At 56.1% G+C, this 17,750-nt stretch overlaps 1 protein-coding gene across 1 annotated transcript; it reads right to left on the reverse strand.

Moving 5' to 3' along the window:
* Positions 1 to 1,099: 1,099 nt before the first annotated feature.
* POFUT2 (protein O-fucosyltransferase 2) lies at positions 1,100 to 13,901 on the reverse strand. Its single transcript, XM_004697282.4, has 9 exons — positions 13,771 to 13,901; positions 11,690 to 11,940; positions 9,418 to 9,562; positions 8,647 to 8,757; positions 5,538 to 5,604; positions 5,018 to 5,143; positions 4,171 to 4,351; positions 3,854 to 3,977; positions 1,100 to 2,398 (listed from the first exon to the last, which is right to left on the reverse strand). The coding sequence occupies exons 1-9, from the start codon at positions 13,899 to 13,901 to the stop codon at positions 2,245 to 2,247; spliced, it is 1,290 nt and encodes a 429-aa protein (XP_004697339.1). The 3' UTR covers positions 1,100 to 2,244.
* Between the last annotated feature and the right edge of the window lie 3,849 nt (positions 13,902 to 17,750).

Consider the following 17,750-nt stretch of genomic DNA (forward strand, 5'->3'; position numbering starts at 1 on the left):
GAGGACTTTGTGGACTGGTGTTGGGTTAATGGGTTAAAGTTGGACTTGTGGGCTTGGGCAGCATTGGGTTGGGATGTTTTCGTGATGCACACTTTACATAAAACTCTCTTATACATGAGTCGCTGTGGATTTGTTTCTCCAAAGTACCTAGACTAATACAGAAGCCATGATGGTGACAGAGAAAGAGTGGGTGTCACTGCTCGGAAAGGTCAGAACCAACAGTTCAGGAGCTGCAGGGTGACCCCTGGTTTGTGCTGGACTGGTCACTGCCCTGGGGCCCTTGCACAGCGACAAGGCCACCGATGGCCACCCTACCCACTGACTAGGTTCAGAGGTGCGGAGGGGCTGTGCTGGGACACGGGGCAGAGGCAAAATGGAAGTGGCTGGTTGTCAGGAGGACAATTAATACATCCACGCTTGTCCTGTTCAGAAGTCGCCTCCCATCTTCTCGGCCTTTTCTGGTGACCGGTCGTCCCCGCCAGCCCTGCTCAGCAGCTCCAAGGTGCCGGGAGGGCAGGCAGCTGGTCCGCCTGTCTCGGCGCTTCCTTCCCCTTCGTCTTTACGGACTGGCAAGTGGCTCCTTGGTCAGAGTCCCCGGGAAGGTGCGGTGGCCACCTGGGGACCAGGGGTGCTGTTCAGAAGGGCCCATCAGCCCATAGCTCGGGAAACCCCTCCTGGCCATGAGCTGCACCCCAGCAGTGGAGCTTAGGGTCAGTGGGTCCAGAGGCCAACGAGCTGTGGGGCGGGGTGGAAGCGCCGAGCTAGTGTCCTGCAGGCTGGGCACAGCTTCTCCCTGAGCTCCGTGAGCCTCCCTGGAGGTCTGCCCTTACTCCTCCAGGAACTGACCACTACAGCAAACCCCTGTGGGCAGCGCCCCCCACCCCCCAATCTGGTTACAGCTCTCTCCACCCCGCACTTGTTTCTCGTCTTTCCCACAGGTTAGTGGGCCCCCTTCCTCCAGCTGTTGTCCCCACTGAGACCTACCCCGGGCCCTGCCCGCGACGCTGATGCTGGCCGCCCGCCTCCTGCAGCCCACCAGGCTCCCTCTCCAGGCCGACTCACTGCACGTGCAAGAGAAAGGCACCAACAGAGCGGCAGCTTCCTACAAAATTACCTTTATTAACAACATCTGCACGTACAAATGGAAAAAGAATAAATACTGCATCATTTCACCCTGCTCAGCGGCGAGGACCGCTCCGGCACGGACGGACGGCAGAGTAAGACGAGGGAGGCATGTGGAAAGGCTCCGGAGGGAAGCCAGAGAAACAGAGCCAGCGCCGACTGAGGGCAGTGTCTGGGTCCGAAGGCTCCCGTCCTGCCTGCCACTCCTTGGCTGATGGTCACGCACTGTGGCGGGAAAAGATGGTGGGGCTTCCGGGTGGGAGGGAGGGTGGTGGGTGCCATCTTGAGAGCTCGGGTGCCCCTCTCGGCGGCCGTCTGTCCAACGGCGCCTCTTTGGCAGAGATGCCCCACAGCAGCAGCGCTGAAGCACCGGGAGGGGCACCTGCCCCAGACGAGCCCCGAGCAGGCGGCGGTGGACCTGAGGTGCCCTCGAAGCCAGTGTGTGTGCCATCAGTCCTCGCCCACGCTGTGCCCACAGCTCCCGAGGTCGTGGGTGGACGCGAGCAGGGCAGTGGAGGCGGCAGCACAGGCTGTGAGCAGCTGGCCCGCACTCTGAAGACCGGCCTGAGACATTCTGGCACCCATCAGGTGGGGAGAAGGGGCACACACCCCCGGAGCCTCTGCCCTCCTCCCGGGCCCACGCAGCGGACCAATGAGGCCACTGGAGGAAGCGCGCCTGCGGATGGGCAGAGGCTCTTCTGTCGCCCCTGAGGAGACGTCCAGCATCGGGACACGTCCGCGCGCGGTCAGCCAGGAGTGCAGCACACAGCCGGGCCCTGGGCACTACCCACGCCTCGTTCAGAATAAGCAGGAACGGGAGCTGGAGGCCAGCCCCCAAACCGCAGCTACGGCAAACACTATTTCTGTCTATCACACAGCATAGGTGCGCTCACAGGCGCGGCCCGGCCCGCCACCAGTCCGTGCAGAGCGGCAATGCACTCTCCCAGCCGGCAGGGCCGCTGCACGCACCTGGGCCCCAGGCTCCACCTCGGCTCTGCTCGGGCCACCTCCTCGGGCCTGGGGCCCTGTCAGGGGCATTGGCGTGCCCACCTGCCTCCCTGCCAGCACGGGACTCCAAGACCCTGGGAAGGAGCACCCGCGGGGGACGGGCACAGCAGCGCCTCAGTACACGATCTCCCAGTGGGTGGGCTGCTCACAGGCTTTCTCCTGGTCCCCACAGAACCTGTTGTACGTGGTCTTGGGGTCCAAGCCCAGGATCTCTCTCTCTTCGTGAATTCGGAAAGAAAACGTTGAGACCGAGGTGCCAATAAAAAACCTGCCGAGAAACACAAGGGGGTGGAGTGAGGCGCGGCCATCACCCCACCCCCCAGGACGGACACGGACACGCATGCGCGCGCGCGCGCGCGCGCCCTGGCTGCCCCATCTCTGCAATCCAGCAGCACCTGCCCACTGCGGCTGCCGACAGTGGAGGGGCTGATGTGCAGAGGCTGAAGCTGCTAAGCACAACTCAAGCAGAGTAAGTGCCCCAAACAAGGGCTAGTACGCACACGTATTTATAAGGCAAGACACTGGGACTCTACCCGTTTCCTTCACACAAGAACTCTTGGTTCTAACGAGCTGCCACTGGGCGATGCCACCTTCCCGACACGATCACTGAAGGCTAAGTGGGTACATAAGCAAACGTGAAGAAAGCAGATAGTGCCAGGGTATTAAAAAGTATAGCGTCTGGGGTCTTAAAAGCTTGAAGCCAAATAAGCGGCCATCTAACAGGGAATCAACAAAGCCCACATGGAAGAAGCACATCAGCCTGTGTGATCATGAGGTGTTATGCGAACAGGCATCAGAAGTCCAAAAATAAACCACCTCATCGAGGTGAAGGAGAGGGGTTGAGACAGAGACCCAGAGCCCATCCATCGCCCATCCGGAGATAATTGGACATTCCAGCACAGAGGGGCCACACGGAAGAGAAGACACCCGGGGGCAGTGTGACACCGACAAATCACACAACACTTCTCTGTGTCCTCAATCCCCCCGTATTAGGATCTCAGTCCTACATCGAAAATGCAGCCAGTCCTGCAAACATACATCGGTATAGACGAGAACTTTCAATGTACGGAATTCAGGACAGACAATCCCTCAGAAACAGCACCAAGGGGGATGACGTCAGGAGGGTTGGGGAAGGGAAGGGGAGGGGGAACTGGCAGCAAAGATGGCATAATAACCCCCCTTGAGGGGGTGATTAAAAAACAAGGGCTAGGTGGAACTGTCAGAAACAAGGGCAGGAGTCCTTCAGCAAGGCGGGGCTACCTGCTGGGAGGACGAACGTCCACCCTCACTTGGGGGAGATCCCAGGCACCTCTTCCTCTCCTGTTACTGCCTCAATTGTCTGATCCCCTCAGAATCCTGAGCCCCCCTATCTCAGGCTGTTGGGGGCCCTCCTGTCTCTGATGTGGCTTGTTTCCCGTCTCTGTGCTCCAGTCTGGGGGTTCTACTGACCCGTCTAGGGGTCGACGGGTGGGGTTACTGCATAACAGACTTTGGTGCTCTCAGGGTGTGTGTGACTTCTATTACTATTTTAACACAATCACTGTTATTTGTTAACTCTACTGATACATGTATCACCTAGGGGCCTGCTCCTGTTTAACTTATCGGTCACACTGCTTGTCCCTCTGCATGGCTGGAGATTTATTACATGCTAGACACATGGTAAATGGCAGAGCAAGCGAGGGCCGTGCCCGAGTGTGGGCTGGCCTCTGACGCCGGGCAGCACCTGGCATGGGAGCAGATCCACTGGTCGATGATGGCCACGCCCCCGTCTTTGTAGAGCTCCAGCTCCTCCCACGTGGGCTCGAACCGCACCATCTCGGGCAGAAGTCTCTTCAGCTCTTCATAGTCTGCAAAGTTAAGGGGGGTGCAGGGGGTACAGGTCGCGTGGACTCACCCGCTGCGCCTCGCAGAGCTGCAGGAGCGACGGGCCGGGCAGAACCAGGGGGCAGGGCAGCAGTCAGCAGGAGCAGTCCCCAGCCTCCCAGGAACCGCATGAGAGGACCGAGGGAGAGGGTGCACGCCAAAGGTCACAGGCCGTACCCTTCCTCACTGCATCGGTGGCCACAAACACCTTCTCCAGGTGGTGGGTCTTCATGAGGCTGCGGATCTTCTTCACAGCGCCTTCCAGACTGGGCATGTCCTCTCTGTGCCCCCAGATAAAGTCCTTCCTCCTCAGGTGAGCAGCAAGGTAGGGACCCCCCAGCGAAGAACTCAGCTTGACCTATCAAAAAACCACAGACACGCTGCAGCCAAATACGCAGGCTCCGCGCTGGCATCTGCGCAGTCGGGGCTTGGGGCCAGTCTGCAGGAGCTGGGCTGCACGGGGCTGGGGAGAGCCGCATGGGCACACGCGAGTGGTGCTGAGAGAGTGCTGGGGATGCAGGGGGTCTGAGCACGCACGGGCACTTCCACCCAGCGCCCTCCAGCACTGCCTCTAGGGGATTCTCTGGGAAGACTGTTGGGAGGGGGGGCATCTAATGCGAAGAGCTACCCCCGCTAGTAAAGGAAACCTTAAACACAAAAGCAAACAAGAGTGGACGCAAACTTCTCACACAAGAACAAGCCCCTAGGAAGCACTTCCCGTTAGATGGTGAGATCGTCCAAGGACGTGCCAACCTGAAAGTGCTCACGGACACAGTGTCAACTTTAAGGAGGACATGGGGCTGCCCGGGAGCCTAGCTCCTCCTCGGAGGGTGGTGGTGGTGGGGGTGGTGGTGGTGAGTGTGTGTGTGTGTGTGTGAGAGAGAGAGAGAGCCTCCGTCTCTTCTCACATGTCATCTCGTCATCTTCAAAGTACAGCTTCAGAGGTCGCTGGGCCCTGGGCAAACCCCCACCCTTGACTGTGTTGAGCGAGGTCCCTGTGAAGGAGACGCGCCGTCTCGGCTACCTTCATCTTGGTCCAGTCCTCCTCGAAGGGGATCCTGTCCGCTTCATTGGTGGAGTTGAGGTGGCGGCTCCTGAACTCGTCCCCAACTGCTCGCAAGTGCCTGGCGAAGACCATGCTCCGCCGCGTCTGTGGGCCACAGGAGAGCGCTGGGCGCGCGGGGGAGGGGAGAGGGGGAGGCGCAGCCCTGCTGTCTCCCGCGCTCCCCTTAAAGCACAGAGAGTCGAAGACTAAGGACTCATGCAGGGAGAACATCCCTATACTCCGCAGTGAAAGACAAGCAAAGAAGGGCGCTGCGCCTAGCTCTGCAAGAGCCCCCAAGGCAGACAGCGAGTCTTCTGTCTGGACTGACTCCCCAGGAGCTGGGTCCAGGGAGGCTGGCTGTGCTAGTGGCTGGAGTTCAGTCAACTGCTCCTGGCCCAAACCCATGACTTCTAGGAGGCGTACGTTCAGAATCTTTCAGAGCGAAAGCAGCCCATTCAAAGGCCACAGCGGGAGAAGTGGCCGGCCAGGCGGTACTCACATCCCAGTACTCTTTCCCTCCATAGTGGTCGTGCAGCAGGTTCTCAGCTCTGTCCAACATCACAGACCTGCCAGCAGAGAAAACTACAAGTTGACTTTAAAGCGAGTACATCACTCTCTCCGGAAAGCACAAAGCGGAAGAGCCCCAGGCCGAGGAAGAAACCAGGACTGCCTGGGTGGGAACACTGAGCGCTCGGGGCCACCAGCATGCATTTAGGCCAATTACTGCTCAGACTACAAGGTTTGTGGCTGGCCTTCTGCACAGTGATTCTGAGTGGTGTTCTAATCCCTAACCCATTCTAAACATCAAATAAAAACCAAAATCAGACTTGGCCACTGAGTTGACATTGCGTCACAGGGACCCTACAGGACAAGGGTAGAACTGCCCCTGTGAGTTTCTGAGACAGTAAGTCTTTATGGGAGTAGAAAGCTTCATTTCTCTCCCAAGGAGCAGCTCGTGGTTTTGAACTGCTGGCCTTGCAGATCGCAGCCCAATGCATAGCCACTATGCCCCTAGGTGACACGCCAGGCATCACGAGACTCACTTGTGACTGTGATCCATACAGACCCAAATGACTCCAGGGCACCCTGGACGGCCAGGCAGCAGAGACAAGCTGATTAACCCCCGTGCATCTCGTCTGAGAGGCTCAGTTTGGCGGGCACGCTCTGCCTGTCCAGATGTGGCCACACGAATGGTGTGTGTGTGTCTGTGGTCCTGACTGGGCCTTCTCTGGATGCACTTCACCTCCCTGTCCAACCCCAAGGTCCTTTACGGCATCACTTGCGCTGGTTTCCCACTGCCCAGCGACGTAGGCATGGCTTCCTTGGATGGTGAGAAGTTGAGCTTTACGTACAGGCTTCGGCTGAGCCATGCTGAGTTAACCGTGCCACAGTCTCTGTTCTAAGTCCTGCCGGACCGAGTGCCCAAGGTCTTCCCCTTCCTGCTCTCCGACAGTTACACTGAGGCGGACGGTGCGTTTTACTCTAACCTGCTCCATGTGCAGACCCGCTCTTCAATCTATCTGTCCTGGGCGGTTCTCAAGTGCAGGCAGCGTGCGGTGCTGGGAGGCAGCAGCTCTGGGTGACGGGAGCTTGTGTGCTGGGCTGCCCCCTGCCCTGTACCTGCCCACTGACCCCAGAGGCCTTGCTCTGAAAACAGCCCCTGTGCGCATGCGCAGCCTCGTGGGACCAGAAGCTGGCGGCAGGGTTCCTAGGTGAACTGTCTGTGGAAGAGCGGCTGGGCGGGGCTGGTCACCCCAACGCGTTTCTCCATCAAGGGCAGAGGCTGCATTTGCTGTGGCTCCGAAGATGGGCCTGCCAGGTTCTCAGAGGCACCGGAAACCAAGACCAGGCCAGCGGACAGCACAGGGAGGGAGGTAGGAGGAGCTGGGGAGGGCCCCAGGGGCTCCCTGGAGAGGCTCAAGGTCTGTATCAGCCACACTCACCCCTTCAGACACTTCTCCTGAGGATGAGCGAGCAGGGTGTCCCTGTGGCACGCCCCAGGTGTCCCACAGACCCACCCTGTGAGAGCAACCAGGGCCTTCCTGCAGGGGCGACAGGTCACTGTGCCCCCAGAACTTCCCTGAGCAAGGCTCACAGGCCACAATGTGTGTCAAAGGCTGAGCAAAAAGACCACCACAAAAACCAGCGGTGAGGAAGGGATTAACAGAAAAGCAAGCAAACCAACCGACCAGACCACCGCAAGGCTGGCTGGCTGGTGGAGTTCCCAGGCCAGGAGGAGCACCAGGGTCGAGAGCAGGGACGTCGTCGCGTCTCCGGCTAGGTGACGTGACCTGCGGGGTTGGCCTGGCTGCCCTCGCTAGGGGGTGGCCCCCCCCCCAGGTGGCCGTGTCTTTGGAGACAGCCTTGGGATGTGTGGATCGGGGGCAGGACCAGAGGGGCCTGTGTCACTCACTCCTGGGAGGGTCAGTGCCTTCCTCTGCCAGCCAGTTGCCCACACACCGACTCTCAAGTGCCCCACACGGGGGTGACATGGACACTTGGTGTCAGTTTCTCCTCTAATTTAGTGACCCAGAGACCCCAGTAGTGGGCAGGAGGGGCCAGGAAACAGCCCACTCGGTTCAGAGGCCCACTACTCTAGCCAGGCCTGCTTCCGAAGGCCCGGTGAAGAGAACTGCTCTGAGAGGGTGGCCACGCCCACAGCCACGCTCCGTCAGGTTCCCGCGGCGGCTGCGCACTCCTGCCTTCTGGACATCACAGCCTGACTCCCCAGCCAATATGCCATCGGTTCTCCTGTGTCCTGCCCACCACCTCGCCTGTGTGTGGAGGGGGGAGGAGGGGAGCAGGGAAAGGGATCTCGGGGGCAATCCTCCCGGCCTCTGAGCTGGGGGCAGCAGCTCTGACCCTGGCAGATTCACTGCTGCCCTCCATCCCGAGGGGTCTGTACACCTAGGTGAGACCCGTTAGTTGTGCAGCTGGGCCTTCCTCCCTCTATCCCTCAGTCCCAAGGGTCCTCAGGGGCTGCCTCTGAGACTTACGACTCGACTGGGGGCTATGGGCGGGCTGAGAGCAGGCTCATCACAGCCACTCTCCTGAAGAAGCCACCAGACACCCCCCACCCCCACCCCAGGAGTGGCCACACAGACCGGACCCCTCCCCAATGGGCATCTGGGCTCCTTACTGAGGCAGCCCGCCACCTTGTGGTGCATGGGGGCAACTGCACAGCATGTGGAGCTGTAGGGACCACCAGTGTCCCCCGCTCCTCTCTATCTACAGCCCTGGACCACGGTAACAAGTCACTCCACTGACCGGTCTCACACACCCCTCCCCAGAAAGAATCAGCACAGCCAGTGTCCCCCACAGGCCTGTCAGCTATGCTCACTGGCCACTCACATGCCTGACTTAATTCCCAAGGTTGCTGGGAATTCCCCACGTCTGAGACCCCTACGGGCTCTGGTGGGTGTTTGATCCTGACACTTCCGCCACCCCAGCTGGTGCGTGCCGGTCCCCAGAGGTGAGCACCCTGTGGCAGTCAATGGGCACACTCTACACTCAGCCTCCCTGAGTCGAGAGGAGCCTTCTGCACATGTCCCCAGCAGCAGGCACCAGCTCGGCTTGGGCCACGCCGCTCAGGGCGGTGGGTGACTTACCGTGCTGAGGTGTTCTTCAGAAGAACGGGTGCGATGATGGACGCAGATCCTTGGACAGACAGGCAGGAAACGTTCAAGCCCCTCGTCTCTTCATAGCCCCAAAACCATCCCCTGAAAGAGCCAAGCTCACCGGTCAGCATTGGATGTTTTCACAAGGCAACAAGTGGCTGTCTCAGGACGGACCCCACACACATGGCTTGGCTGCCTCCCTGAGGAATCTGACATGCAGTCACACGCTTGCACAACACAGAGAAGAAAGTCACAAAACTCAATTTGCCGAGACGAGACAGAGGCGTTTCTCATTCATCGGAGAAGAGGCTGGCGGTGCCACACTTCACACCTGAAGGGCCACACAGCCCTGGCAGCTGCTCTGCCAGGCGATGAACTCTCCTGCACAACCCACCCACGGCTCAGCTTTGAGCAGACCTGGGAGTTACCCCTCGGGGAAGCCTGGAGCCTCTTGCGGGGTACCGAGGCCCTGTGGGTGCTGGGCAGGTCATGGTGGCCAGCTCCACAGCCATCCGGCCTCCACTGCCTTCTGATAGAGGGTGGGTTCGGTCAGCTTTTTAGGGTGCATTTAACGGCCTCTCACCACTCATGCTCGTGGTGTGGGTGGCAGTGGGGTCACACAGACGGGGAATGGGGGGCCAGCAGCCCGGCCATAGGAGACAGGGCGCTGGGTCGAGATGTAAACGGGCTATGTGAACAGGCACCTGCAAACCTGAGAACCACTACTCCCGGAGTCCAGCCCACCTGGCCCGCCGTGCGCACCTGTAGTACTCGTGCTTGTCCTGGGAGTAGAGGAGCTGGTCGAGACAGGGCCGCTCGTTGATCTTCTCCTCCCAGGCCCCTTCTTTCCAGCCCTCGGCGTAACTCTGCAGGACGTAGACCTGGTCAATGAAGGGCCCACCTGACTCTGAAAGAGACCAAGGCAGCTGGAGTCGAAGGGCAGCCCGTCCCGGAGCAGCACGGGTGCAGATGTGACTCTCAGTAATCCAGTGAACCCCACCTCACTCCCATAGGACTGAATAAATGCCACTACAGCAGAGTCCCCAAAGGGGGCGAATGGGGAACCTCTGGAGGGCACAGCTCCTTCAGGAGCCCCACTCAAATGCTCGGGTCACCCCCCTGGGCTCCTCCTCTCCCCAGGGCTCCTCGGCAGCCCCTGGCTCCTTCTCCCTTGCAGGGCTCTCCCCCTTCCCTCCAGCAGAATCCAGTGCTCACATCGGTCACAAGCTCCCCACACTGTTCTCATCATCGCCTGCAGCCTCCCAATCAGTCTGGGGCACACTGGGTGTTCCCACCTCAGGCCTGAGACCCCTGCCAGGATGCACCTTCTCTGGGGGCCTTCCCTGAGACTAGCACCCAGGCACAGGTCTCAAGTGCTCCCCCGAGTGCACTTAAAAGGTGGGTCAGGGAAGGGTGTTTGTGACACGCCTCCCCAACCCAAGTGAACGATGCTTCCCCAGTCGGCCGACCCACAGTGACAAAATCTAAGAGGCACAACCCACCCAACCCGTTGTCATCAAGTCCGCTCTGACTTCTAAAGGCCCCACTGGTTGGAGTAGAACTGTCTCATAGGGTTTCTGAGGCTGTGAATCATGACAGAAGCAGACTGCCTCCGCTCATTCCCGTGGGACGGCTGGGGAGCTCAAACTGCCCCCCTTTGGGTTAGCAGCCAGGCACTCAAAGACGTGGCCTCCAGGGCTCCTTTGGCCCAGAGGGGGAAATGGAGATGCGCAGCCACTCCTCACAGGGCCAGCCGTCACGGTGGTGAGCTTGCCACCGGTGTGGGGCAACAACTCAAGGCGCTGAGAGCAGCAGCGTGCTTCCTGGCTTGGACTCCTGTCTGCACTGGCGGCCCTGGGTTTTGGGGGGGCTTTTGGAGGTGGACTGCTACTTGGCCTTCGGAGGCGCTTTGGGTGGACTCAACACCTCCAAAATTTTGGTTAGCTGCCCATGGGAAGCTTTAAAACTTCTCAAGTGTCCCTGGGAAAAAGCACCACTGACATCTATATCTACGGAGCTCGGCATGGACTCGGCAGGGAGGTTGAGGAGCCGGTGGCCCAGCGCGTGAAGCACCGGGCTGCCAAGCACAGGGTTAGCAGTGCAAACCCACCAGCCCTCAGTACAGGAACAAGATGCCGCTTCCTGTTCTGGTCAAGATTCAGCCTTGGACTCTCAAAAGGCGCAGTGCTACTCTGTCCTCTAGGCCGCTGCGAGGTGGACTTGGCTTGATGGCAGGGGCGTCTATGACTCCCAAGCCGAGCAGCCCTACACCAAGACTAGACTCACTGCCAACAATTCCAACCCACGGCCACCGTGCTGGAGGGCAGAGCAGAACCGCCTGTCGGTGGTCTCCGGCGCTACTCGGCTTTTTGGAAGCAAAAGCCTTCTTTCTCTAGTCAGGCGGCTGCTCGGTGTGAACTGCTAATCCAGCGGTTGGCAGCTCAACACTAAACCCACCACGCCAGCAGGGCTCCTGAACAAAGCCATCAACTCTAAGTATCTTTATTCTAGGGAAATCTTTAACTCCTCTGCTTGAAAAAAATCTCAAAGACTAAGCAGGATTAAACCAAACAAAATCTATCTTTATGAATGTGTCCACCCATGGCAGTGAGACACTACACAGGAACTACAAGGAATCCCGTTAGAGATGTTCCTTTAGGAAAGACACCTTTACGGCCTGGGGGGAAGCCAGGTACTATCTGAACAAGGCCTACTGGGTAGCCCCTGTGATTGTGCCGCTGTGGCTTTGTCATCGTTGCCATCGTACGCTCTCTCCGTAGTGGGTTTCACAGATGAAAACACACAGCTCATGAACTCCGGCTCTCTCCCCCTAGGATGGTTATGCTAAATTCTCTGGTGGGGAAAAGGGAAGTGGCCCTTAGGCAGAACAGCCACTGCAGCACACCTGACGGACAGGTGTGGCTGGGGCACCGGCGCCTTCGAGGCTGACCCAGCTGGTCAGGGATATGGGGCTGGCCTAAAGTTACCCCAAGGGAGAGTGAGTGCTGGCCCCACGTCCTGCCAAGACCCTTACCTGCAATGAACTGCTCATACTCGATGACAGGGATGTTTTTATTGAGACTTGGAAGATCAAAAAACTCGGCCCAGGGGATTCGGACCTGATGGATGTCGGGGCTCTGCCAGTGGTAGAGGCGGCCCCACGGGGGCAGGACGAGGACCCACTCCTCGGTCCTCAGCAGAGTCTTCAGCAGGGAAGCCATGCGGATGTAGACATCCCTGCGCAGGTTGAAGCCTTCGGGCGGGTTGACGTCATAGAGAAGGTATCTGAGCAGGGAGGGAGGGCAGCAGAGCTTTAGGGAGAGGTCTCCAAACGGAAACCCAGCAAGCGCTCACCATCCACAGCCCGCTCACCATTCACAGCCCGCTCACCATCCACAGCCTGCTGCTTATACCACAGGCGCTGTTCGTGGCTTCTAGTTTCTGATGGGGGGTGGGGCAGCTGCTCACCCATTTACACAGGACTGGGAGCAGCAGCTATCTGGACATCCATTCAACGTTCAGAGAATTCAACACTGACTAACTGCGCCTTAAGCGGCTAGACCCTCAGGATCATTTAGTCCAAGTCACTACTCCAGTGGTTCCCCACGTTTTGGGGCTAAAGACTCCTTTTACCCTCTTAATGACTGAGACCACCCCCGCTGCCCTCCCCCCTCTATGCACAATCCTTTTGTTTATGTGGGCTAAATCTATCGATAGCTCCTATATTCAAAAAAATTTTAAAAATAGCCTCATTAAATGTTTCTTAAGTAACCTTTCTGATGAGAAATAACTACATTTTTCCAGGACAACTGAAGAGTGGCAGTATTGTTTATCTTATAAATCTCAGTTTCTAAGGTCTGGCCATCCTGGATTCTCCTGTCTGCTTCCCACACTCCATCTGCTGCCAGGTCACAGATGACTGGAAAAACCCCACATCACATTGCTGAGAGGCTGGGCGGGAAAACCGGCCACTCGATGGCAACAGACGCCAGTAGTAGTACAACCATGGCTCTTCAGGCCCAGGACTCCCCGGAAACACTTTAGGAACTATCTCCTGACCCAAGGCAAGTCGCCCCTCTTTGAAAAACCCAACCCGGAGGCCCCCAGCTTCCACTAAAGAAGTTGCTTTGAATGTACTCCTCTCTTCTTGGATTTGCATTCTCCCTCCTTTACCACCACCACTAAACCACCGGCATTGAGTCCACTCCTCTTTGTTAACCCAAACCCACTGCTGCCAGTCAATCCTGACTCACAGCAACCATGCAGGACAGAGCAGAGGTGCCCTCTAGGGTTTCCGGGGTCGTAAACCTTTCCAGGGAGCAACCAGCCTCATCTTTCTTCTGCAGAACTGCTGGTGGGTTTGATCCCCAGGCCTTTGGGTTACCAGTCTGGCTCCTGACCCACATAGTCCCCAGACCACAGATTACAGCGATGTTGAAAAACCGGCTTTACCCAAGGATCGCAAGGCAGGAAGCAGCTAGGGCAGGGCTGGGGGCCATCTGGCCAGAGGGTAGTGGGATCATCAAAACCAGCTAACGTCACAGGCCTCAAAGAGGTGAACTAATTAAAGTGTTTAAATAGTATGGTTTGTGATCAACGACGTTATACATGTCCAAATGGCCCTTGGCAGAAAAGAGGTTCCCTAGCCCTGACCCTGAGGAAGTGGGCCACCCCACGCTGGGCCCCCGCCCTTTACCCCTGAGATTCATAAACCCAAACATCCGCTACCTGGAGACTACGTGATTCCCTACAAAGGAGCCTGGGCTTCCTCAAAACGCAGCCCATTGAAACATCGATGCCTAGTCTCCACCAACTCGGGTCAAACGTCTACCCCGGGGTCCCCGGGTCCGGACTCAAGGCTGAGCCTGAACGGATGCGGTCCTCCCTGCGGCGGGTCTCCGGAGGCTGTCCACCGAGGGTCCCAGGGAAGGGGGCGATCCTCACTCGGGACCACAGGCCAGGGGTCGTCTGTGGGGCAGCGTGGGCGATGGGGGCCACGCACGTCTCCCACTGCCCACCCGCCTGGCCCCCTCCGGCTCCCCGCCCCCACGCCCGCTCCCCCTCCCCGCCCACCGCCCCTGCCCCGGCCCCCGGCCGGCGCGGAGGCGCGCTTACCGTCGGCGGGACGCGGCCCCCGACAGAATGTCGGCCGCCGACTGGCCAGGCCAGAACTCTTCGCCCGAAGCTGAGGCGGGCGACCAGGATGCCACGCAGAGCAGCAGGCAGACGACGCCGAGAGCCGCCATGGCCCCGGGCGGCCACGCACTTCCGGCGGCTTCCCCCCGCCCCGGAAACGCGTCAGGGCCGGCGGGCGTCCCTCGTAGCCAGGGCAACCCTGAAAGGCCCGCCCCAACCGGAAGCTCGCCCCTCCCCTTCTTCCTGTGGCGGGGCTCTCTAGCCATGGCAACTCTGGAACGCGCCTTCCCCCTGCATCTTTCGGCCTCCTCTCTGTCGTCGTGCGTTCCCGAACCCCGAACCCCGAACTCCCTGCCGCCCGCGGATCCCTACTCACAGTGAGCCTGTATGACAGCTTAGAGGGAGCTGAAAACCTCGTCTTTCTCCCTTAGAGAGGCTGGTGGTTTCAAACGGACAACCTTGAGGTTAGCAGCCCAAAGCGTAACCCTCTATGCCACCAGGACTACTTGGTTGGCATTGTTGTTGTGCCGATGCTTGAGCCCATTGTCGCAACCTCTGTGTCAATCCATCTCCCTCAGAGCCTTCCTCTTTTTCTCTGTCCCTCCACTTTACCAAGCACCATGTCCTTCCCCAGAGACTGCGTCTGAAGTGCGTGAGGCAAGTCTCACGACCCATGCCGCTGAGGAGCATTTTGGCTGTACTTCTTCCAAGACATCTGTTGGTCCTTTAGGCAGTCCATGGTCCTTTCAATAATCTTCGCCAGCAACATCATTCGAATGCGTTAATTCTTCCTTTGATCTTCCTTATTCAGTGTCCAACTTTCACATGAATATGAAATGACTGAAAGTACTATGGCTTGAGCCAGGCATACCTTAGTCCTCAAGGTAACATCCTTGCTTTTCGATACTCTAAAGAGGTCTTGTACAGAGGATTTACCGAATGTAATGTGACTGTTGCTTCCATGAGCATTGATTGTGGATCCAAGAGAGAGAAAATCCTTGACAACTCCAATCTTTTCTCCAGTTATCATGATTTGACCTGTGGGACCAGTTCTCAGGATTTTGGTCTTCTTTACATTGAATAGTAAACCATACTGAAGGCTGTAATCCTTCATCTTCATCAGTAAGTGCTTCTAGTCCTCCGCACTTTCAGGAAGCAAGGTTGTGCACCGGCACATTGCAGGTTGTTAATAAGCCTTCCTCCGATTCTGATATTGCATTCTTCTTCATATAATCCAGCTTCTCTGATGATTTGCTCTGCGTACAGATTGAAAAGTGAGAGGAGAGATACCTGACTCACACCTTTCCTGATTTTAAACCATGCAGGATGCCTTTGTTCTGTTCACATAACTGCCACAAGATCCATGTACAGGTCTGGCATGAGCATTCTGTTCAAGGTTACCCATAGTTCTTTGTGGTCCACACAGTCGAGTGTCTTTGCATAATAAATAAAACACAAGTATACATCTTTCTGGTAGTCTCTGCTTTCGGTCAAGATCCATCTGATAGCAGCAATGATATCCCTTGTTCCATATCCTTCTCTGAACCCGGCCTGAACCTCTGGCAGCTCCCTGTCAACGTACTGCTACAACCATTGTTGCATGATCTTCAGCAAAATTTTATTTACATGCGATATCAATGATATTGTTCTCTAGTTTGAGCATTCTGTTGGGTCACCTCTCTTTGGAATGGGTACAAATATGGCTCCTTCCACTCAGTTGGCCAAGTAGCTGTCTTCCAAATTTCCTGGCATAGCTGAGTAAGTGCTTCCAGTGCTTCATCAGCTTGTTGAAACATTTCCATTTGTATTCCATCAATCCCGGGAGCCTTGTTTTTGAATAATACTTTCAGTGCAGCGGAACATCTTCCTTCAGTACCATTGGTTCTTGCTCATGAGCTCCCTGTTGAAATGGTGGGATGTGGACGAGTTCTCGGTACAGTGACATTTGGCGTATTCTTTCCATCTTCTTGTGCTTCCTGCATCAATCGGCATTTTGCCCGAAGGATATTTCAATAGTGCAACTCGAGGCTTGAATTTTTCTTGAGTTCTTTTGGTTTCAGACATGCCAAGCCTGTTCTTCCTTTTCGTTTTCCTAACTCTAGAGGTTTGCGCATTTCATGATAGTATTTGACATTGTCTTCTCAAGCTACCTTTGAAACACAGCTCTATGACCTCATCATTTCTTCTACTGGTGTCAGCTACTCTATGATTAAGAGCAAGTCTCAGGGTCTCTTCTGACATCCACTTAGATCTTTCCTTTCTTATCATTTCAGTGACCTTCATGTAGGATGTTCTTGATGTCCTCCCACAGCTCAGCAGCTCTCCTGTCATTAGTGTTTAATGACTCGGCTCTGTTCTTGAGATGGCCTCTGAATCCCAGTGGGATAGACTCACGGTGGTATTTTGGCTCTCGTGGACTTGTTATCATTTTCTTCAGCTTTAACCTGAGCTTTCAACGCCTGGCCTGACTTTACCTGCGGATATTGAGCTTCTCCATAATTACCTTCCCACAGATATTGTCGACTTTATTTCTGGGCAATCCTGTGTTCTTGAAAACAGGTGTTGGCTATGAACAAGTCATTGGTCTTGCAAAATGCTACCAGGCGATCTCCAGCTTGGCTATAGCCATCACCAAGACTGTATTTTCCAACTATTATTCCCCCTTCTTTGTTTCCAACGTTTGCACTCCAATCACCAGTAATTATCATGCATCTTGATCTCATGTGTGATCAATTTCCAAGTGAAGAGGTTGGTACAATTCCTTATCACTAGCTTTAGTGGTTGGGACATCAATTTGAGTTATATTATATTGACTGGATTTTCTTGAGTTCGCATGGGTATATTCCTATCACAGACAGCATTGTGCTTGAAGATAGATCTTGAAATGTCCCTTCTGACAGTAAATGCAATGCCAGTCCTCTGGATTATTTCATTCCCAGTATAGTCAACTATATGATTTTCTCATTAAAAATAGCCAATACCTGTCCATTTTAGCTCACCAAGGTCTAGAATATCTATTTTCATGCATTCCATTTCATTTTTGACTTCCGATTTTCCTAGACTCACACTTCGTACGTGCCAAGTTCCAATTATTAATTGATGTTTACATCTGTTTCCTCTCATCTTCACTCATGCCCAATTAGCAAATGAAGGTCCGAAAGGTTTGCTCCATCGGTGTCACTATGGTTTGGTTGACTCTGGGAAGCTTCCAACCTGAGGGGCTCATCTCCTGGCAGTATCACCGACAACGTTCTGCTTCCAGTCTCTAGGTTTTCAGGAACTGACGATGTTTCGATGTGCTCCATCAGGGTTTCCGTGGCTAACTGCTGTGAAATGGACCACCGATTCCTTCTTTATAGTCTGTGCTGAGTCTGGACGCTCTGCTGAAACCGGTCCGCTTTGGGTGACCCTGCTGGCATTTGAAATGCCAACGACATAGGCTTCAGCCTCACACAAGTCACCACAAGACGACAAACTTGTCTGTCTGCCACCACTCGTCTGTCAGTCACTAGATGTATCGACATATTAAAGCTACTGCCGTCAGCGTGGAATTGGCAAAAGGATGGACATGCGAGTCTACGGAGCCAAACCAAGAGACCAGAAGCCTACTAGGGTGTGTATGGTCACCTGATTCTCAACCAAGGTCTCAAGGTAATTCATTTTCAGAGAGCAGAATCTTCCCAGCAGATGCTGCGGGATCACTCAGCCGTCTGGGAAAGAACCACTCCCCACCCATCGTTCACATGCAGGATGTCGAAGAGGATCGCAGGTCTCTGTGAAAGCTATCCCCACGCTAAAAGAGAGCAGGGGCAAATCTTTGTGACCTTGGGCGGAGCCATGGTTTCTTAGATAGGACACAAACGCATGGGCCATTAAAGAAAAAGTAAATGATACAAGAATAATTTATAAATTATTAGGGGGGCATGGGGGAAAGGGGAGGGGGAAGGGAAGGTGGGGGG

Source organism: Echinops telfairi, unplaced genomic scaffold, assembly GCF_000313985.2.
Source record: "Echinops telfairi isolate 266 unplaced genomic scaffold, ASM31398v2 ScPeMD7_7469;HRSCAF=8507_0, whole genome shotgun sequence".
Taxonomy (NCBI): domain Eukaryota; kingdom Metazoa; phylum Chordata; class Mammalia; order Afrosoricida; family Tenrecidae; genus Echinops; species Echinops telfairi.

Coding starts and splice junctions, on each gene's coding strand:
- POFUT2 (XM_004697282.4), bottom strand. CDS start 13,901: ATGGCGGCTCTCGGCGTCGTCTGCCTGCTGCTCTGCGTGGCATCCTGG. Junction 5,144..5,537: donor GAGGGAAAGAGTACTGGGAT/GTGAGTACCGCC, acceptor TGTGGCCCACAG/ACGCGGCGGAGCATGGTCTT. Junction 2,399..3,853: donor TGGATCTGCTCCCATGCCAG/GTGCTGCCCGGC, acceptor GTTTCTCGGCAG/GTTTTTTATTGGCACCTCGG.